The 23,934-nt window shown below is 44.8% G+C and overlaps 1 protein-coding gene across 1 annotated transcript in view; it reads right to left on the bottom strand.

Moving 5' to 3' along the window:
- Window positions 1–23,715, bottom strand: part of ZFPM2 (zinc finger protein, FOG family member 2) — an 815,442-nt gene extending 791,727 nt beyond the window's left edge. The window contains exon 1 of the mRNA XM_069621491.1: window positions 23,116–23,715. Within this exon, the coding sequence (XP_069477592.1) occupies window positions 23,116–23,155 (40 nt within the window). The 5' untranslated portion in view covers window positions 23,156–23,715. The remainder of the gene's footprint in view (window positions 1–23,115) is intronic.
- Window positions 23,716–23,934: the final 219 nt, after the last annotated feature.

Here is a 23,934-nt window from a genome sequence, read left to right as displayed (position 1 = left end):
TGCTACCATTCCTGTACCTCTGTAACTAAGCTCTCACAAGTAACAGCGCCTCAATGCCCGTGGGCTGCTTGCGCGCTATATAAATCTAAATAAATAAATAAATAAAATAAAACAATCATGATGAGTGGTATAGCATAGCTAGACTGGCATACTTTGGTGCAGCCAGTCTAGCTATACTTTCTTACTGTGGCATGGCATTTTTACTGAAAATCAAGAGTAAAGCAATTGTGATGAGTGATGAATAAATAAAAATAAATGTTACATACATAGAATGGCATACTTGGTTGCAGCAAGTCTATTTATATTTTCCTTCTGTTGCATGGTATTTATGCTGGCAATAAATGGTACAACAAACATGAGGAGTGATATTGCATAGCTAGACTAGCTTTCAGTGGTGCACCCAGTCTGGATCTACTTCCTTACTGTGGCATAACATTTTTTAATGGGTATCAATGGTAAAGCAAGCATGATTAATGTTATTATTTAGCACCCAGCCTAATAATGTTTTCCTGTCGTGGCATTACATGTTTTACTGGTCTGAAGGGTAAAGTCAGTATGATGAGCTTTACAATGTTGCCAGACTGGGCTTTTTTGGTGTAGCCAGTTTGGATATATTTTCTTACTTTGAAACATGCACATGTGACATTAACTTCAGTTGATGTTGCCAGTTTCTTCCCATATTCTTACAGTTGCATGGCATTTTGCTACTGGGCATCAAGGGTAAATCAAACATGATAAGTGTTATTACATGACTAGACTATCCTACACTAGTGCAGCCACTATCTGTATGTTTTCTTACTGTAACGTGAGTGTTTTGTTTTTAGTGGCAAAGCCAACAAGAGTATGTTCTGACATGTAAGAATGGTATACATTGATGCATTTTGCACGGACATGTATGGGCACAACCATGTTTTTATACTGGCATATATAGTGGGAAAAGGAATCAGAGAAATGTGTTAGAAAACGCTCCTGTGCGCTGTTGGTGACTTGCATCTATGGGATTCTTTTGTGTGCTACTATACAAAAGCGATTGTGGCTTTTAACCCAATTTTTCACAGAATGTGTGCTAGAAAATGCACCATTTGGAGAACCCCGAAAACCTCCCTTGTTTGGTTCTGACTCACTGACTATGATGGGCCACTCACGCATATTGAAGGCAAACATATATGCCCTCCAATAAATAAAATGCACACATGCAGCTGTGTGTATATAGGGTGCAATCGCTTGGTTGTGGTTGGGAGCATAGACTGCGGGGGGCTGAGTAATTGAAGACGAATGTGTGCAGTTATGAGACTACCCATGCACAGATTTCATGATAAGAAGGAATTGAAATTGGGGGTGATTCTGCAAAGATTACCAGCAGTGCAAGGAGCTGGGCGCTGATCCGAGGAGGCTGCACATTTAGAACATTGTAGATAGTAGGAAAGGACTAGAAGAGGATTACCTGGAGCAGCTTGTGGAGCAGTGTCTTGTGGAATTGCACTGCTAGCCAGTAAGGAGGGCACTGAAGTGAGCGCGTCAAACTAAGGACAATTTGGCTGTAGCACATTTCCTATCAATGGAAATGCACTGGATGATTGTTCTTGGCTATATTCTCTTGCCCATTGAACAGCCCTAGACCCACTGCCACTAGGCCTGTCGCGCTAATATCACAGATCTGAGGGCATATTGCATTCCATTTGTCTTCCCTAGGTTGGGGTATTGAGTCATGCACATGTATGCCTAGATGTCTTAGCAGCATACACATGAAATGAACATACATAATTAATCATTCAAAATATAAATTAGGATTTCCCTTAATAAGCAAGATCTGCAATACCAACTGATGTTGACAAATAAGGTATTGCATATTTCATCCAAGATAAAGGTGGATTGGGTATAAAAACACATAAAGTAACATCTATACCTGATTCTACATGTGTAATCTCATTCTTAAAAAAACTACAGCATTGGTTTTTGACCTTTGACTGATGATTAGATGTGGTCGAAGAGAATAAGCATTTAGACATGGACATCCTGAGACCTGTCTGCAGGGCACCTGGAGCATAACGCAAAACCTTACATTTAACTTGCAAATAAACAGCATGTGAATTTCAAAATAAGTCATTCTTAACTTTGGCCTGGCTTCACCAATGTTACAGCCAGTGCTCAAGAGCACGTGGGAGAAAGGTACTCTCTCACGCACATAATGATCAGGGGTCAAAGGAAACCTTTTATTTTGGAAGACGATTTTCTCCATGATAAATCAAATAGCAACAACCATAGATGACATTTTTTATGGTGTCTTCCATATTTGGACATATCCATTAACATTACGATTATCTTGCCTCATTTTACCAAAGATGCTTATGGTAGGAAGATTCAATATCTTCGCAACTTCCACGTTGGATTACTTTTTGGAGGACCGCTCATCGTAATGAGAAGATTCCTGGTACTTTGAGTTCTCTGTGACATTAGAGAAGGCATGTGCACTAGAGAAACTTGCGCCTCAGCAGACAGACTTAGCCAAGATGATGGACGGGAAGTCCAAAATGCATTGGCTTCCGATTCTGCCGCTCAAGAAATAACGCAGGCACAGCGTGCGTCAATAAAAGATGTCACCGAGAAAATGAAAAGAATTTCCTTTGGATGTATTACTATGTTGATTTAAATTGCAGCAGTACATACTACATAAGGTGTCGCCAGATCCGATCACGTGTATCATCAGTTTGCTTTAGTGCATTACAGGCTTCTGGTAGACACCATATACCGATCTAAAATGTCTTTCCATCCTTATTTACAGAAAAAGGTGCCCGCGTGCACAATCCTCAGCAAGATTCAATATCACATGGAGTCAGAGAGTGTTCTTATGTTATGTGGGTATGCGTGTGCAATACAATGTGTCATCCTGACAGTTTATTTTATGGGTGAATTCACTGATTCCTGCACAAAGAAAAGTGAGCCGCTACTAAAAGTCGGTGGTGCAATGGAAAAGGAAAATGTATGGTGCACACAGCATCAATGTTCTCGAGGTTTAATTTTAAACACGAAGAGAATAAAATGATTTTATGTCTTATTGTAGTTCCTTTGTCAATGTACTTTGATAACACAATGTGCTTTTTGCTATATTGCATCAGTAAGTGTGAATTTACGCAGAGATTTCAGTAAAACATCTGAAAATGTATTAAAAAGAATGTCTTTTGTGTCAATGAGAAATGGTTGATGTAAGGGTCAACTACTTCCACCAATCTTCTCCGTGGTCTACACAAATGCAAATAGTGCATATATAGGTAATTTTTGAATTTTTAACAACCACTCTTGCTTAGCTGGGCACAAATCTGTGTGCAACGAGTAATATGGTTTTCTCTTCTATCCCGTGTCTTAGTATATCATGTGACGAATCAATTTCTGGGGCACCAGTGGTCCAGGGATGAATATCGGTTTCTAAACCATCAATCAATCCCACACCTCTAGTACACCATAAGGGATGTGAACAGATTGGAATACAAGTGAATTATAAGACCTTCTTGTCCCATTTTGGTAATGTGGATGGAACGGCAGGCGTATCTCTGCAAGGTCGTGGATCGTTGGTTAGTTGCAACACAGAGAAAATACAATTATTACCCAATGATAAAAGGGACTGTCCATTCAAGGTTGTATAAACATATCTACTTTATTATTAATACAACAGAAAGTTATAGCACACTACAAAATACAACCCACCATGTAAAGGAACACAGAACACAGACAGTTTCACGAAGGAAAGGGATGCACTCTGGATACTGACCGGAGGTTAGTTGGTAAAGTAAACAGTCTTACTGTTCAAGTTATTTGTTTCAGCTCTAAGGGGGCAAGGGTCATAACTCGCTCTACGGGCCTTTGGAGAAGGACAGGGAGTGAGGAGGGGACAGAAACGCAATGTACCTTGTGCTGGAGAAGTTCTTGGTGCTTGACAGCGTTGAGGCAGCGTTGAGGCCGTTCCAGGGCGCTTTGCAGCCGTTGCGACAGAGTTAGTGGCGGGAGACAGCTGCAGGTACCAGGCGGCAGGCAGTTCGGCAAGCGAGGCTGGATGGACATCTGCAGGCTGTCCGGCTCAGGGCCAAGAATCATTGTCTCTGTGTGGGTTGGTAGATCTGGAATGTTGGTCAAGACGGCTCCGACGGCTCTTGTGAATGCGGTGTGACAACAGTCAGTGGGGCAACCGGATGCGGTTCGAGGACTTTACGGTCCCGAAAATGTCCATAAAAGATGGACGCTGGATGATGCTTGTGTGACACTCCTCCTAGCTTTTTCGCTGGGCTCAAATCCTTTCAAGGCAGGCCTTGTCCTTTGTCCACAGACTCTCCGGCACTTCCCACATAGGAGGCTTGCTGGCAGAACCTAGCCCGGCACGCTGTGTGCTGGCTGGGTACCGATTCTGGAGCTGCTGGAAGGGTCCTCCGAGTCTGGTATCTCCTTCTGTTCCTAGGGAGATGTTTAGTGGAGGGATCTTGCTTCCCTCTTAGATCTCCTGACCTTCCTTCACTGGCAGAAGATGTAGTGTAGACTGTACATTCAGCTCGTGTCCAAATGTGTCCTTCTTCTTACTCCTTTCAAAGTGTTCAGATGACCTGCTAAGTGAGGGGTTCAGCACTCTTTTAAAGTCAAATGGGCCCCAGTGATCGGTGCAGGCTAAGCCTACCTTAATGAACCAATCCTGCGTCCCCACCAACAATCTTCTGTTATGCATGAGGTCAGGACCAGAGTGCTCTGCAACAGGCCAGACAAGGGGTGAGAACATACACCTATGTCCCACCTATCTCAAAATCACATCATTCGTCCCTCTGAAAGGGGTCTGCTATGCAGGGACACCTGTGGTAACTGCTGGACCCAGACAGGCCATTCACTGCCTTTCATACAGTGGGTGGGGAACTAGCTTCACGTTTTGCATAACAAAGGGTTGTTAGTCCTGCCTTCCTGTTGTAGGCTTGCTTCAATTATCTCGTTAGTGTGCACTGCCACCAGCCGGTGTACAAAAGGAATGCAGATCCATGGAGCCTTTGATATTTAAATTAGGATGCTCATGGCTGGAGGAAGGTGTGCCTTGCCCCTTCTGGAGATGCTTTGATGTACCCAGGGTTGTCACATTCCAGCTGAACATGACAGGGGAAGACGACACCTGTAGGCTGTGTCTTCCTGGAGTACATGTGAGTATGCATTGTGTGCGGGAACCAGATGGACTATGTGCGGAATGACCTCACACAGTCCTTAGAGGTTGATCTCACACCATTCATTTTCATTATTGAGAAATCAAAAAGCCCAGGTGAGCACACTCTCCCCGCGCAGATGGGTGAATTCCTCAAAAACATCCTGGAAGTACTGCACCCCCTTTAATGCCTTTAACTCTATATTTACGAGTCCTTGTAAGACTTGGGCTGTGTGGCATAGCCCAAAGAGCATGTGTGTGCATTGACACAACCTGAAAGGAGTCACAAAGGCAGTGAGCAGCTTGGAATAATGAAACAACATCACTTGATGATATGCACTAGATAGTTCTAGATTTGTGAACACCTTGGTGCCATATCACGACCTCGTGAGTCACCACAGGTCCAATGATGCTATTTTTGGGGCATCTGAAAGTATTCTACGTTTTGTTGTTTCTTCTGTGAGAGGTATAAGCCTAACTTCCTTCTTCATTGAGATTCCCCCTTTCTTGAGTTTGAGTTTGTGCAAGTGCCCCTTGAGGGCTCCAATAAAAGGCCTGAAGTATCTGGGCCTGATTTATGGAAAATGTATCGCAGTGCAAAGTGCCTTTGTACTGCCAACAAATGCCCTGATTTACAGAACAGTGCAAAGTGCATTTTGCACTGTTCTGTAAATCCGGGTGTTTGTTGTCAGTGCAAAGTCACTTTGCACCGTGCAAATAATTCCATGAATCAGGCCCTCTGTCCTGTACAATCATGCGCAATTAACCAAAGCTTCTGTTCAATGGGGTGTCCGATTGTAAGTACCAGGCTACAACTCTGCCATATTGATAAATGATATTGCTACAATGTGAGTGACCCCATTTTCTCCTCTTCTCAGTGTGTGACCAATCCAATTGTCTGACACCAGCGAAAAGATGATGGGAGATGGTTTTGCATCTTCCAATTTTCTGCCCTAATATATTTTGACCTGATGAATGCTCATATCAGAGAATTTTGTGTGGAATGAAAAATGCAGAAGCCGTTAATCTGTTCTGGAAACAGCACCCTACCTGGACAATTAGAAATTAAGATAAAGTATAAATCCCTTTTCACACTGACTAGAGTGAGATAGCAACTAAATGTCCTATGCATATATCCCACATTGTCTGTAATAGCACCGATGATTTTTGTTTTCTCTGCACAGTTTAAGATCACTGTATGAAATAATGAGATGAGTTGATGTGCCTTATACATTATCTGTTCCTGAAATAATGTTAATCGTATATAGCAAAATACAGTATGAATAAATCAAGTGCCAAATAAGTATTCTTAATTTTGTATGCATAGCAAAATAAATCCGTTTCGTTCTATTTTTGATTAATTCCTCAGAAAAAGGGGATTTAATTCATTACATTCTCCCACTCCAAACAATAATGGTCGGGAGCAAACATGTGTTCCTATTGCATCGCCAAGCATCCCTCTAAATCAAACCAAGCCTCTGAGCAGACCTGGGCGAGCACCGGAAGAAGTCTGACACAGTCCTTTGATCCTCACTCCACTGCAATCTTCACGAGATGAAAGAAACAGCATGGTCCTTTTTCCAAATATTATTTTTGTATAAAATAGTAAGAAGAGCTGACTATTATAATGTGCTTGCAATCACAATGGAGCATGTTCAACGAGTTTCCTTTATTCCTCTGGCACTGGGTGACTTGACCATGAATTCACCTGTATGAGGGTGGAAACCTTAAAGGTCCGGCTCTAATTTCCGTGGGTTATTGCTATGGGTCACTGGGGAAATGAAGGGAGGCATAGAGATTAGTCTGAAAAACAAATTACAATTTGCATAGGCATACGTTTCAGGGTATTGGGATATGCATCGAATCTGGACTTCAGACCATCGCAGCCCAGCTAAAGCTAAATTCACTTTGATGGTCATAGGGGGTTCATTCTGCCAAATTACAATTCTCCAGTCAAAATGTTTGGTAATTCCAATTTCCCACTGAATGGAATGCTGTGATTTTTGTAGTCATGGCAAATATATCATTTTTTAATATAATATAATATATTTAATATTTGTTGGGAGTAATAATGTACACATAGGCACGCACGCACTTGTCAAGGAACGAAAACTGCAACCATTGTGTTTAACAGTAAAAGAGAATTCAGAGTGAGTCCCAGCGACCAGCGGCTTAAGGTAAGACGGGTAAAGGAAGAGTTGGCTGGATCCATGGGTCTAAAAGACTTCTGGGGAGGCCATAGGTGTGTCTAACTGACAGTTTACTAGGCGAGATGGATTCCATTCCAGGTGCAATGCAGAAAAACACCTGTGTGCGGATTTTGCAAGGAAACAAGTGCTTCCTGTATGCCTTGAACTACCCGTGCTGGAATGATTTGCTTGTTTCCAAGTGGATTGGTTTCATCAAGTGCATGTTTCTTTCTCACGGTTGCTTATTGCGGCTGCATTCATGTTTGGGTCTGAAGTCATGATAAATGCCTATTGTATTGCTTGCACACATTCAAAAGGTGTGTTTAATGACACATTCATGACTTATTTCTGTGATTACCCGTGATTTGCTTTTACTGGGAATTACTCGCCCCACACAGCTGCCAAGTGAAGCCATTCATACCCCGGCCCCCAGGACATGCATGCTCTTGGGTGCCACCTTGAGAATATTTCCTTTAAGAAAGTTGAATTGGCGACATGCCCATAAGAAATGCCACACCACATGTAACCAATACAGACTCATCTTTGGGGACCATGAACTAAGATGATATTTCACAGAACCCTTTCATGAGTGTGGCAAGGGCGGTAATCGCTTGTGTACAGAATGTGATGTATGTTGCTCATTTGAACTCTCCAGCAATATCATATCATGAGATGGCAGATATCTTTCTCTATAGTTCACTCTATTTAATTTAAGGTTGTCCTTCAATGTGTCTTGCATTGACTTTCCTTCGATTTTCCTGAGCTTTGAAGGGTGGGCATGTGCCCCTCCAATGTCTACTATCCCGATGCCAATGCTGGCAGCCAGTGTGGTGCATGAGCCGATGTCTCTTTTCCATCGCCTTTTGCCATATCCCTCAGGCGGCGCAATGTAGGTCTAAGCGGAGCTTTTTTCCCATAAATGCAAGCAATATTGACTGCCAATAATCCGACCGCATGGCTGCCTGCTCTACCTTTGTGTCATCTCAAGAAGGCAATCAGACAACGACAGAGTGACACCCTCTCTGACAAGCCTCTGGGCATTAATATTTAAATCTCACCTATCCCCTGTGATTGGAATTCCGCCTCTCTTCACAAACAAAAAACGAAATCGATGCTCTTAGAGTTCAAACTAGATCCCTTAGCAGTTTGCCACTCTCCATGCACAGATAAGATAAACTTTGTGTGACCCAAGAGATGAAGTTGCCATGGCGATCAGAGAGTCCACTTTCTATATTGATATTTTGCTGATGTAACAACAAATAGAACCAGATCCCCGGGCCGATAATGGTGATTAATTAATACTAATATTGATCCCTACAAGCAAGAGACAAGGCTATTAACTTAAAGCCTGAAAAGTCAATTGTTACCTGTGGCAGAGATACTAGCAGCTGATTCTACAACATAATAAACAAATGTGTGTTCTCTTTATGCTAATCCCTTGCTAAAATGATCGGTCGCTTTCCTGTGCGCGCGGTGGCCTTTTCCGTCCGGAGCATGGCTTAACCCATCACTTACTCACACAAAGCATGTATCTGCACGAATAACCATAACCATCGACAGCAGGAGTGTTCACATGACTAATTCCCTATTCATTATTTGAAATGCATGACACAAACTTTTCACTCCATTAAAGTCAATGATAGGGGATGCAACTAGCCTTCATTCTTGAAAGAACAGCACTTTGTGAGATGGCCAAGAATCATCACTGCATTGCAAGTAAGCAAAACACTACTACTTTAAAATGGATGTGACTTACTCAAAGTATACACACTATGTGCAATTACAATGTATTTCTCTTGCGTACTAACACAGTATCTGGTACACAGAGGCGTTGCTAGGGGGGGCTAAGGGGGATATAGCCCCTGGTCTTTTGGTTGTTGCCCTGGATAGAATCTCAGGAGCTACAGCCAAACGCCTAGCTAGCCCCCAGTCCCGACAGTTCCGACATCAACGTAGGCCCGGGTCATTTCCAGACCTAGCTACACCCCTGCTGGTACATGAGCTAGGCTACTGGTTTAGCATTGGCAGGAACGTGTTTTCGTTATGCATGAGTCGGATGGCACCTGCGATGATAGCATTCACACTTCTCAATGGGTGAAGAAGCAGCCCAGCAGAGAACTAATGCATGGGGCTTCTGCCACAATGAACATGCCCTGCTGTCCCACATGCAACATCACAAAGGCTGGAAATAGAAAGTACATGGCAGGGGGGTTTGAAACTTGATCAACTGCTGCTTCAATAGTTGATAGTGTTACTCGTTGGCAAGACAGGGATTTGTTTGGCGACAGATTTAACATTTAAAGAAAAATGAGTCGAGGTGGAAATGCCTGCTGTATGCTGGACGGCTCGTGCAGAGAGATGTGTATAGGTTTGTCTGGGTTGAGAACAGCTTCAGTGTGCGTAATGTTATTCTTTCTATCCCTGGAGTTATTATGGAGGTGATCTTGAGTGTCAATTGACCTCTTTCCTCTATGGTGATCTCTTGATGCCTGGAGCTATATTACATCAAAACAGTGTCTGTACAACGGCGCTCAGAAGAAAGACTGTTGGGGGAACGCTGCACATGTTAGCGCTTATTCAAAGAGCGTTTTCCAATGGGATTTTGTCATTATGAAACGATTCTGTGAATTTGGCCCGTTGAATGCTGACAGAGAGCTGGAATGCCACAGCAGCACACCTGCGAGCGAATCCGGGAGCGAGGGATTCGTACGAGTGCGTGCAGGCCTTCACAGCACACACCTGATATGGCTGAAAGTTAAACAGTTAAGGGGGAAAGGTTTGTAGACAGTGGTGGGATGTTTGGGTGTGTGTAAATGGCATGTAAAATTGTAACAGGAAACACCTGCAATGGGGCACAGGGCATGTGGCATTGCGGAAGGGCAGAGTTGACACTAGTGGGTTTGAGGGTTGCGATATGCAAAGTTCATGGGGGAGGGCAAAAAACAATGAAGGAAGTGATAAGGAAAGTTACTATAAAAAAAACCTAAGGAATGGACAAAATCGAAGAGGCAGCTTTTTGGGAGCAGTAATCTAAAGGCCCCAAAGATGGAAGGTGTAAGAACAATACATAGAACGTGCTGGAATACTATGGCTCCGCCTAAGTAATGTGACTATGTAGAGTGGTTTCATTTTAAATTCTTCAGAACTTTAGTATTAAGAACATAATAGGGCCTATTGCATCTTTAAACGTTTGCATTCCCTTGAATCTTTCTCAGTGATCGGTCTTTTATTATCTAATTAAGTGTTTATATAGAGCTTCAGTGTTAACAAGTTTATTTATTTGTTTACCCAAATAAATCCAATAGTAAACAATATGCTGCATTGTCATTGGGTGAGTGTTAGGACTAGGTAACGAGGCAATTGTTGATTTAGCTGACCGTGACAATTGTATCCGTTTGTGTATGAGCTACACGGAGATACCAGGCTGCTGCTGATGTGCCTGCTATTAGCTTGGGAGGATAGCTCAGGGGCAATGCGCTCGCCTTGAAAGCAAGGTGAGGCAGAGCAACATAGGTTCGATCACCGAGTCTGCGCATAGAAACATCTGGGTATTAAGCGCATTATGAATAACCAATCATAATTATCAGACCAAACTGGCAGTGACTGTAGAGTTGTTATTGAAAGAAGAACTTTGAGAGCATCAGGAAAAAGAGTGGAGGAAAATGTGATGGTAGTAAAGACAGAGACTAGATTATCGATGGTCTCAAAGTTAAGAGTCCAGCCAATCATGCCTTTATTCATTCATCCCAGTAAAACCGTGGTATATCAATTGCTGATTGAAATAAGACTTTAGTAATATTACCTCCAATGTAATGGTGTTACCTGACATAATTGTACTGCTATGGGAGAACGGTGAATTAAATACAACCCAGGGAGAAGAGTAACCACAATAAGTAAGTTGCAAACAAAGTCTAGTGGCACAGCGAGTAGAGCGCTCGCTTTGACATTGCTGCGGAGCCTGCTAACGCAGGTTCATATCCTGGCGTTGCCAAACTCAGCCTTTCATCCCTCCGAGGTCGATAAATGAGCACCACACACCGTGGGTAATAATAAGCAGCGCTCAGATACCTGAGGGTTCTCGAAAAATGAGCACCACACACCGTGGGTAATAATAAGCAGCGCTCAGATACCTGAGGGTTCGTAGCGCTATATAAATGCCAAATTATTATTATTATTATTATTACTATTATTAATACTGGAAACATTCAAGGCTATGTGGGATGTGCAACACTGGTGCAACATGTTAAGAAAGAGGTGACCTGTTTTCCTATGTGGGCCCATTGTTGTATCATCTCTTCCAAAACCCAAGACCATCGCAGACGCAGATAGCCAGTGTGCATTGGCTGGTCCTGCTCTACATTTCAGAGATGCCAACCATCTAGAACTAAAAGATGCCGGGCTCAATTGTGTAATACAGCGGTAGCCACATCAACAGGAGCCTGGTATCTCGGTATACCTCGTAAAACAAAATGTGATAATGGTCCCTTAAATTGACAATCCTTTGTAATCATTTGAATTAACTATAAATCTGATCGTCTAGAGAAAATTGGAGATTAAGCAATAGCAGCCGTTGTCCAACCAATGTCATCATCTTCATTCAACCCACCGCGGCTATAATGTACTTAACGAGTTTCAAAAAAAGGCTTCACTTTTTCAATGGGGTCTGGACACATCTTTCGTTTACATTCTTTCTCAGCTATGCTCTGAAAATAGATAATCTAATTAACCAGGTTCATAGTGGTAAAATTAGTCAAAACTAGCACTCTGGCAGGTTGTGCACTCAATCTTGCCCAAAGTGCTTCAATAAAATTCCAATGCGTTTGAAAATTCGAAAATATGAACACATGTAACTGTTATTGAGAATGAATCCATACATTATGTAATTCAAATAAAAGGGTTATGCCAATTATGCTCAATGGATTTGATGACAATGACCATCTTCAGGATCAGTGAACAAAAGAAACAAATAAGGCCTCAGTAATTAAACTTTAGTACTTCATGAACAAAGTTAACTGGGAGTAATCTGCCTACTGGAATATACTTACTAGCAGAGGAATCAAAACCATTCTTCACAACTCATTTGAGCTGTATGTTAGAGCATCCAGCTGCACATGGCAGTGGAAAATGCTAGAATAGACCCAATTTCTACTTTTTTATCATGTCACGGTAATGTGGTCAAAAGACATGGTAAAATGACTAAATAGGAAAAGAAAAGAGAAAAGAATAGTTGGTGAACAATGAAAATAGAAATGCTGTAGTAAATAAATACAGAAAAAAGACTATAACAATAGCAATGGTAAAAAGACTGGTAGAATGTGGATGTAGGAAAAAGAAGAAGATGTGGACAAAAGATAGACAGAAAATGAAACTCAAAATATACAAAATACAAACTAAACAATAGATACAGAAGAAACCATATGGACAATGCAAATAGAAAAAAAAACACCATGCAGGTAACGGATAGATAAACATAGGACTAAGAAATCCCAATCTACTTCATATATGTTTTAAGACATCAAATTCCGAAACAATAAAGCAAAGAATAAAACGACACTCACATTTATAAAAATAAAAAGTGGCGGAAGATAACACTGTCTTGATAAACAAAAAGAGAGAAAGGACATAACAGAAAATAAACATCACAATAAATTGCATTAAACCCACAAATGTAACAGGGGAGTGTACCTGTGATGGGTCCCGTGGAGGGGGCCAAATAAACAGGCCCTGCCACGAGTCTTAACATGTTTCAGTTCTTGAAATCTATCATTAACATTTGAACATTCAAAGAAACGCCTGCCAATTGTGCATGCATCGGTAGCCTGACTAAGAAGTGTGCATAGCATTGTCAGCAAAGGAAAGGCCCTGCACTCAGTGCTGCCTTAGCCAATGGAGAGGATAAGAGTTCACCACCGTGACCTCTATTTCAATGGTGAACACCAGCAGCAAAACGTACATTCCTTGGTAAAGTGCAAGGCACTTAGTAATATGCAGTCTAGTGGTTAAGCTCATAGAAATAGCTATCACTGTTGGGTTTGTTACTAATGTCAACCAACCGTGTCCATATAAAATAAGAGGTCTAGTACCTTTTTCCGAATGTCATCTTTGCCGAATAAAAAAAATAATGCTGCACATTTGCCATTCTGCTTAAAAATGCTCCAAACCTTCATAGAACCAAATAAGACAACAAAACGTGTGACATAATTATTGATAGGCTGATAGAAATGTTGTTTTTGTACTAATAAAAGTGATATGTTACCTAAGACAAACATATTGTCCTTCCATCAAAGTGAGCAGTGGTTGAGGCTGAAGTGGGTGGATTTCATCTTCTCTTTGCACATCCATGGGTTGCTGGCTGGGGTGCAGAAAGCGCCTTGCCCTATTTCACCACACCCCCATCTCTTATCAAAGGGTCGTTCATGATCTACTTTTGCAGACTTGGGGTTGATTGGGGGAGCACGCAATTGGCCTGATTTACAAAAGCCTTTTACAATGGCGCCAATCCACTTGAGAAACGTTTTGCAAATGTGCCTCTAGTGCTGGGATTTAGGTACAGGGTGGCCTGGTTCCATGTAAAGTTGGTTATCGTTGGCCAATTATTGTGTATGACACAGTTATGTGTGAGTTCATTTAACCTATCTTCATTTCAGAGACTAGTTACTTCCCTTTTCCCTAAAACGTGCATTCTATGAATTACTACAAAGGAAGTTAAATGGGGTTTTCTTGTGAATTAAATATTCTCCATTTAAGGGGGCTATTGTCTTCTCTCATTTGTCTACATTATTTCCACGCATTGTTTAATTATAATATTAAAGGCATTTATAATAAAAGATGTTTAACAGTGCAAAATATCAAAAAACATTGTGTTTTGGTAAGGATGTGAGTAAATGCATCAAACCGGAGAAATGGACTACTTTGCAATGTGTGACACTTTGCTATTGCTTCGTCTATTTCACTTATGGGCTCCGTTATTATACCTTGCATCCCCATAGCAACCTACTTCATTCATTTTATCAATGAATATTGTGTCATGGTGATTGCAACAGTTGCCTGAATTGTTGCACTATCTCAGTGGGCGGTGATTCTTTGGTGAAAGCCCCCCCCCCTTGCCTCCTCCCATACTATCCATACTAGGCTGGACGGGAGCTATGCTGTGCGTAGATTCATTTGGGGGAGGCATATTTTCTCTACGGCTTGTCACCCCGGATGTGCTTGCCAGTTGTTTCACTTATTACATTCCTGGGGTTGTATTGACTGCACTGTCTGTGAAAGAGTAAAGACACACGCCCTCACAGTCTGAGTCAGTAAAGACACACGCCCTCACAGTCTGAGTCAGTTTCTCGGTATAAAGATACATTGGATTCGATCTCCCTGCACCTATCAGTTATTCTCCTAAAATGTGAAGCGATGCAAATTTGAATTTATGCGGATTAACTGTAAAGAATGTCTTGCTTCCCATTCTAATGGTGCTTCAGAATGTTGATCTGAGTGGACAATGTTGCCAAATTATTGTTATTATTATTATATTTATGGAGCTTCGAGAAGCAACGGAGCACTTTACAATCATAGGGGGAAGAACACAGTGAGGGAAGCAGAGAAAAGGGTCGCGGGGAGCTAACGGGAGAATGCGAGGGTGGGCAATTGGCAGCAAGGGGTCTATAAGCAACCGGGGGGAGACAGTGGGGAGCAGATCACAGAGTCTCAGTTAGGGTGGGGAGTGCAAACATCAGACTTGACCATATCACATTCATGAACTCTAAGTGATGTCAAAAAATCTGCACATTCCAATGGAGCTGTTCCCAGCAGAATGATTCACCTGCATTGATGCGCTCCTCTGATGAAAAAAGTCAACTGTGATGGTTGCCAAGGATTTTACACGCGAGATGGGGCTCTCGGAGTGGACCAGAGCCCTGCTCATCTTTTTAGTGGGAATCCAATCTTACTAATAACTCTAACGGTGTCCCGCAGGTCTGCACTCAGACAATTGAAATAGACACTTGCCTTCTTTAAATTGTGTTATGCTTGAAAGCTTGCAAAGTTGTGCTTGGCTGATGAAAGAGTGGGGCAGCAAGGAATGGTTTTAACATGCAACATGAAATTGCAAGTCTGTTTTTATTGGTCCTTGTTCTTCTGCGATGCTCCATATGATACATACAAAATGTAGTGATAATAATCATAATTTGTGATTACCTCAATACACTTACATCTCATGGGGGGTTGCTTCAACTAACCCATTCACCAAAGCAGAAAGGAATGAGAAGGTGCTTGCCTGCAGGCAGGATGAAGACAGTGCCAGAGTTGGCAGGAATGATCACCCTGGTCATTTCCTCAGATGCCCCATGTGCCATCACCAGCGGGGATATTAATGTTCCATGGCATAAGGAACCAGGTCTAGAGACCTCCTCCCTTCCCTGGCAGAACATAAATGCCATTATCTAGTCTTCCATCCAGTAAAAGTAAAGTATCCATGATTGATGACAAAGGATATATTTGAGTCTATGTGGAAATCAGATGCACTTCCAAAAACATCTGAAGGTCAGTTGCAGGCAATGTCACTTCATTTGAAGTTTGGTGACAACACAAGCATTTACCTGCTTCAAAACCGTGTCCCAGGACATCGATCACCATGTCCTTCATCATCATCTTGTTGGTCTTTATTTTGAACATCAAAAGTCAAGCAAGGCTGTGAATGGCGACTGGACTATTGCCTCCAACTTAATTTGGTTCAGCAGTTGGAACCCAGGGAACAGATTGTGACAAATGTATATAATTCTGTCTGGCCTCCACCTGTTTATTTTGATCGGTATCCTGTGGCTTGCAAGAGCAAAATAACTAGTCCGCACAGCGCTCAAACTTCTTCCATTTCAAATGGACTCCTCGTCACTCATTATCAAAAGGTTCCTCCCAATATGGACCTGGGTTGTATGATTATGTCCTCATCTAACGGGTGAAAAGGAGACAATCTAAGAAAACAGGCAAAAGGATTAGCATGCCTAGGGCCTGATTTGCCAAGGATTTTTCAATGAGGATTTCCCATTCAAACAGGATTTTGTAAATCAGGCCATTACAAGTGTGCCAAAAATAAAACCTATCCTACTTTATTGAAGGTTTATTTATTTATTTATTTATTTATTCATTCATTTATTCTGTCATTAATATAGTGCACATAACCCAAGGGCATCTGGGCTCATGTATAGCACTGATTTAGCCCACAAGGGAAAGGTGTGCTGCATTTGGCCAGAATGGGATGCAGATCCACCCTGCTTACATCCGATGGATGGCACTGTGAGCGAGTTGGTCTGGTTGGCTAGGGGCTGTCTGCAAATGGGGGAAAGCCGGCCCTCTGTAAGGTCGAATCCTGAAAAGGCCGAACCATGCTTCGGAGGCGATTTACATGAGTACCATTACACTGACTAATAACCCCCATTTTTAAAGAGCAGAGAAGTGAGGGCAATCCAACATGAAGTGCTATATTAAAGGGATCTGATTATTGTGAGTACAGGGAGGGCCATTGATGGCGGAAACTGCAAGGGAACACATATCTCTATCAGTGGTCGCAAAGCAAGGAGCATTTTTAAACTAACTTCTCTGGAAAGATAATATAATTGGAAAGGATTCTAAAGTGATCGTTTCTCCTTCAACACTCCACCAGGAGGACCAACAATGGAATATATGATGAATAATAGGAGCTATGAATGTCACCTACTATCCAATATATGGGCCTGATTCATGGGAGTGTTTTATAATGGCACAATCCCATAGGAAAACGTTCTGTGAATCAGGGTCGTAGTGTCAGCAGGTGCGCCGAGCAGACAATCTGCCCAGTAAAACCTTGTGCATTCAGTTACGTACATTCACCAATATAAAACAAAGCGTGCTTTATTTAAACATCAAAGAAAGCCAATCTATTAAGCATGTCAAACAAACTTCATTTTGAGTATTGGATTTCAAAGCACTTCCCCTGGAAGGGTAGTCGGGCAATTATTGCAGATGGGAGGCCTCCATGGTGTCATCAGCTTCATCAGACTAGGACGTAATGCCCTGTGAAGTATTCTCCAATGGGATTGCGCCATTCTAAAACGCTTCTGCGAATCAGGTCCTAAGTATGCAAACCCCCTTGACGGGTGGGGGCATGGATTTCCAAGTACATAGTAAAAGCTTTCGTTTTCCGATATGTTTTATTTGTTATCCTCTGCACTGCCCTGTGTGTAAAATATCGAAGCTGAACTCGGGAGGAAATGTATTCTCAAAGTGTGACTCAGGGCTGATTGTGCCGTGGCTTTCTCACACGTGCGGCAGTGTAACGTGCATTCACACACACACACACACACACACATCACGTGTATATTCACATCCCAAAGGATCAGGCTGCCATCCTACAAGAAGGGCCCAGGAAGAAGCCACGGGCCCATGAGAGCACCTCGGTGCCAAACGACTTACAATTGGCGCAGAAGCCACGGGCACTCCAATAATGTCAAGTCCAGCCAAGCGCCTAGAAGCGTTCACTCACTCTGCTAAGTGATGGAAGGCGATGATAGCCTGGTGGCATTCCAATCAAAGACTCTGACAGCCTCCAAAACCAGCGGCAAGCCCTAGTCCTCATTCTTCTTCCCACCCTTCCAGGTGCCGCGAGGCGGCGCCTAGCGCTTAACAAAAGTTATTAAGTCATTAGTCTTTAAAACTGATTTGCCGTCCATTAAAACTAGGCAACGCGTAACTTAACTATTTTGTCAGACAGCCACAACATTGTCTCAGTAAACTAAAAGAAGACAGAAAAAAACATGTTTCTAAGGGCGACGGCAACGCAAGCCATGCATGTCCGCGAACCCATCACGAGGCTGAAGACGGTCCCGGGGACAGAAGGGGTGGGGGTGGGGCAGGCCAACAGTAAAGCCGCCCATACAACACATGTGCTAACCACACAGAAACGCGTCAGTACAACAGACGAAAAAACCTCATCGGTTCTGTCATAAATTGTACAGCACCGCCACAGATAGGCGCGCAATGTGGACAATTTATTGGCATATTGGCAGGAGGTGATAAGGGTAAAAACAACAACAGCCAGCAGCTGGCGCAGGGAGATGGGCCGATAGCATTGATACGGGGCTGCCATACAAAGCACCTCTCTCCCTATCACGCCCTATCATCACACCGGCTGGGCTAATGAGAGTTCAGGAAGGGAGCCCCTCTCATTTGGCGCAGGGAAGGAAGAAAGTGACATGAAACAGAAGAAAAAAAAATCCGAGTTTTTGTGACAAAACACAGGGGCGAAATACATAATTTATCACCGTATTATCGTGAGATCCAGGCCGTCCGGCTCTAATCAAGGCGCGCCGAGTGACTATTTTTGCCTTATCCTCCAAAGTGGCGGGAAGGGAGAAGGAATTATCTGGCCGCCGCAGATTGCCGGCTTGGAATTTTAATGGTAATAATCGGGGTTCCGATGGCCTATCTGGCGCGCTTATCTTGCCCATTATCTCGTTTTATCGGGCCAGTCATCAGAGCAAATTAATGGTGCTCTTTCAGCGTCGCCTTTTTATCGCTGCCCGGAGAGCACCCGAGGGGAGAGAATAAGCAAAATATTAAAATGCTGCATAAATCACAATTTCAGATAGCAGAGACTCTCTGCGGCGGAAGGAGGAAGGGACGCCGGGCCCGACAACCTTTGTGTCCTTTAAATTGCCTGTCTGCGGAGTTCTGGGTGTAGGGTGACTTGAGCCTGCCAGGCAGTCCGCCGCGCCTTGGAGCCCGGACTGCGTTACCTGGGAGGGATGCGGCGGCCGGACAGTGGCAGCTGTTATGTTATGGTCACACGCAATCACCGTTACCAATGTGTCCAGACTTGTTAGCACCTTGTGCGTGTTAGTGTTTTCTTTCCTCAGAGTTTTGAAAGTGCGTGTTTCTAGTCAGTTTGCTGCGTGCAAGCTTCGGCTGAGAGCAACGTATTACCAAGTCACGTGTGCTGCGTATGACAGGACATTTGCGTTCTTTCCTGTCACATAGACACTCTGGAAGACTTGGGTCTAGAATGCATTGGATGCTGGGACACGGCCAGGTATTAAGGTGTATTTACAGTGCGGTGCACGCACGGTGACGTCACGGCGAGCTAGTAGGAGGGGTCCAGTGGTAACCCAGCCACACTTTCCGAGGCTATTGCAAGCCATGCCATGGCAGACTGGGCCCTGGCGTTATGCCACCACTCTGTGCGTCACAAATAACTTTGCACACAGTCTCATTTACAATGTGTTTTTTCAATGGGACTGTCCCATTGCAAAACGCCTTTGTAAATCATACCCTTATTCTGCAGGAGTTTTCGAATCTCAAACGCGGCTGCAGTTTACAGACCCGATTTGCAAAAGATTTTTCCTATGGGAAACCCCATTGAAAAACGCGTTGTAAATCAGGCCCCCAACACTACCCTGTTTCTCATTTGAAAGCGACGGTAGTAGTTAAGCGCAGTAAACTGTCCTTTGTGGTTGACAGGTGCTGGGGGAGGGCTTTTGGGAGCAGGGGGGCTACGTCGGTGAAATGCATTGAATGACAGTGCAGTAGACCCCGGCTGTTTTGCAGCAGGGCCTGGCACAGTGTCTTCTTCCACGCCCCTCCCCCATCTCTCCCACATTCCAATGCGAGGGACGGGCCCCAGGAACGGGCCTTGCTTTCTGGACACGCAGCCCGCTCCACGTTGAACGTGCCTCGCTTCCCCAACGTGCAGGTGGAAGTACGCACGCAAGGACCGAGACACACTCCACGGCGGTGGGGTTTATATTTCCGGGTCAGCAATTGTTGCAAAACCCCAGAATTGCCATGGGTGTTGCTAACTTCGCGACTTACAGACCTACAATGATTGCGTATGCTTCTGGGATGTGGGGGTTCCAGTGACCCCACAAGGCACAGGCTCTGCATATAAGGACACTGGCGGCGTTTCAGCGGGGCGAGCTGCTCACGCCACAACAGGACTCACAAATACAGAGTCGCTGGTGCTTAAAGGACGCATGTTTCAAATTGTATTTGCATTTTTGAAGTGCCTATCCCACACGAGATGCAAGTATCGCTACTAATCATGGGTATTTATTATAACCGGAAGCCCCAAGAAAAGCGTAAAGCGTGCTTTGTAACAACATAGCATGATCAATATATGCCTGCCTTACATCCTAACATGCATTAAACAGTGTTATATGACGTAAATGCCATTCAAACAGGGCGTGGGATCTATAACTTGCCTGCGCGGGTGTGAGAGTTTGTTTGTGCGTGTCTGTGTGAAACATGCTGGTTTGTTTATTTATTTATAGAGCGCCCCGAACGTATCGGGGCGCATTACGAGAATGTTCAGTTTCTTAGTTACATTACATACATTTCAGGTGACATTGAACACACGGCTAGATATGCTATCGTAAACGCGTGGACACATGTACACGCGAGAGAGAGAGAGAGAGAGACGGGTGGGCGTTTATATATCTACACACTCTACACACACGCATTCCAACCGCCCAGCAAACCTGGACCGAATATTATAACACATGCACGCTGTGGTAGTTATTTGTTTATGGACCTGCAAGTATGCTAATCTGTATGTACACGAGAACACAGAAGCACACACGCGCGCACACACAGGCATGCGGGCATAGTGCGTGTGCAGCTGTGCATGTATATCAGCCAGACGGCCTATGTACATACGTGTATCTGTGCACGCAGATTGGTGCGCCCGCGTGCGGGTGAGTCCGTTCGCCGGTGCACACGTGGGGGCGGGCAATTCTGCAGTGAATGCACGCCACCACGTGCGAGTGTGCAGCAGGGATGAAGGAGTGTGCAGGAATTAGGCGGGGGGCTGGCTCGCGTGTCTTATTACCCGAAGCCTTCCTCAATTAATGAGCGCCCTTTTATCTGCAGCTGCATTATGCGGACCCAGAAAACATTTCATGAAGTTAATTGGGTAGATAACGCAGTAAGCAAAAACACAATCAGATGCTCTTTGCAACATACAATCAATTAATGTTAATTGTTTATTAATGGCATAGACACCAGCCATCCACTGAAGAACGGCCGAACGCGTGGGCCCGGGTTCAACACAGAGCAGGAAAGCACGGGTGCATTGCTACTTGCACAGCCCAGAAGAAATTCGCGGGTCCCATGTGTACACGCGTGTCTAACACGGACATGTTCCAGGATCAGCCTGTCACGGGCAGCAGACGGGTCTTTACACAGCTCCACTTCGACGATATGGTAAGGATGGGATTGGGTGCTTCAGTGGCTAACACAGCCCTAGACATTACACGAGGGCCGTGCTACATGTCCAGTCCCCTCCATGCGGGCGATGCTGGGGCTCAGGCAGCAAGTGTACGCGTGTAAGGGCCTCTTCTAGCCCCGCACGCGCCCCTGTGGTTGATGGACGTCTGTAAGGATGTGCAATGGCACACACGATGCCGAACCGGGACACCGCCGACTCCCATGAGGGCTTGCGAGAAAAAGCGCGGAGCGTCCAGTTACACGTTCACGTAGACAGCTCTCTGCTGTTCACAACCCCGTCTAATGCTGTTCTGTTCCCAAAACATGCGCACGACTCGCAGGCTCGAAAAAGGCCTCGGGTCGTGTATTGGGCAGAAGACTTTGAAAAGTTTCCAAGGCAGACTTTGCAGCACCCACGGCTACCACAGGGATGCCCCTGCAAGGGCAGCTGGCCAACAGTCACTGCCGTTACCGAGGACCACCTGTCGCATGGGCCCCGGGCAATCTCTACCCTTGACAGACACCAGACGCCTGCCTCAGCAGGAGTACGACACCACACCCCCCGAATTCACCGGAGATGCCGCAGAACTTGCACGATGCTACTGTGAAGTGTGCCGTGTTCCTTCGGAGCTCGGGGGACCGGTGGCTCATTGCAAGACACCAGGCCGGCAGCGCCTTTCACAACTTGTACTCAGGCTGAACGAAAAGGAGTTACGTTCAACTCACGGAGACAGAGGGCCCGATTCACAAACATGTTTTAACATGGTAAAGTAACCTGGAAAACATGTGTGTGAATCCGACCCGAGCACCTTGACATGATGATAAATGCGCATAAACCACTTTGCGCACAATAACCTCGCCACCATAATATCGCGCAGCTAGCCACAATGACCCATGCATGCATTTGCCACCGTAATATCGCGTAGCTAGCCACAATGACCCATGCATGCATTTGCCACCGTAATATCGCGTAGCTAGCCACAATGAGCCATGGATGCATTTGCCACCGTAATATCGCGTAGCTAGCCACAATGACCCGTGCATGCATTGGCACGAGCGCGAAGCCCACGTTCGCACAGAGCCAGCTTGCCCCCACAGACCCATGCGCGAGGTGGCATCGATAGCTTGTGATAAAGTAACGCGCTGCCCGTGGTTCCCAGAATTCGCATTCGCCACTTGACAGCCTTGACCGCGCCACTGCTTCCCATCACTTCTCCGCGTGCTCCGTTGACACGCCGTGGCGCACGGCACTTTGTTGTTGGTTGTTTGCCAAAGTTATGGAAACAAAAGTGCCACTTCTTAAATACACTCCAACAGCGTGCACACAATGAACTAAAACAAACAAAAAAAAAACATACAAGCGGGCGCACGTGATCAAACAAGGCTTGGAAGTGGCAAGCAATAGTGCTGCATTCACATTTAAATCCTGCTTCCTTATTCTGTCCGCTGACCCCATTGACCCCACCGACTTCCCACGCTCTGGGTGCCCCCCTCCCCTGCCCGCTCGTCCCCGGAATACGCGTCTCCCGTGGAACTCACGTTTGATCTGCCGGGGTTTGCTCTGCTTCCTCCGGGACATGCTGCCGTACTTGGTCCAGGTGCCGGAGTGACAGATCAATCGCTCCGTTTCATGGAGGGGCGATCGATGGCTCGGGATTGAAAGTCAAACGATATGAAATGACAAGGAGTGGCGCGGAGCGAGGGATGGGGGAGAGGAATACGAGAGATAAAGTGAGCAAGATGAGGGGCAGAAAGAGAGAGAGAGAGAGAGCGAGAGAGGACGAGGGAGGGAGTCGGGGGGCAGGGGGCTGGAAGCCGGAGGCAGCTTGATGCCGGAATCATGCAGCGTGGATGCTGCTGCTGCTGTCACCCCCCACCCCTCCCACCCCCCGCGATGGGATCTAGTGGGACTGGCTGATTACTGAAGTAGGGGGAGGGGAGCAGACGCGCGAGGCAGCTTCAAGTGCAGGAGGTGGGATGCGAGAGTCAAACCAGGAAGGCGATGGGTGCCTTCACCACAGAGACGCGGCGATTGGATGGTTCAAAAAGCGGGCTGCATACAAATATTGCCTTGTCGTGGATGTCAAATCACACGGGCTGGATTCCATAACTGGCACGACTGCAGGCTCCCGTGTACTCAAGAGCAGGCATCAGGCGAAGCAATCAAACACGATTATCTGATGCGGATGGGCAGGCCCTCAAATGACGCCTTTCTTGCTCGGAGCCTTTCGCTGATCAAGAATCAGACTTCCTTATAGTTCTCCCAATGTCTGCCACCTCCGCCCCCCGCCCTCTTTCAAAACGTAAAATAGACGACTACAAAACGGAACATACATAAACTACACGACCACACGGATA

The sequence above is a fragment of the Ambystoma mexicanum genome, chromosome 5q, assembly GCF_040938575.1.
Source record: "Ambystoma mexicanum isolate Mex_15411 chromosome 5q, UKY_AmexF1_1, whole genome shotgun sequence".
Lineage (NCBI taxonomy): Eukaryota > Metazoa > Chordata > Amphibia > Caudata > Ambystomatidae > Ambystoma > Ambystoma mexicanum.
Note: the sequence above shows the minus strand (reverse complement) of the source record. Positions and strands in the feature narration are given on the sequence as shown.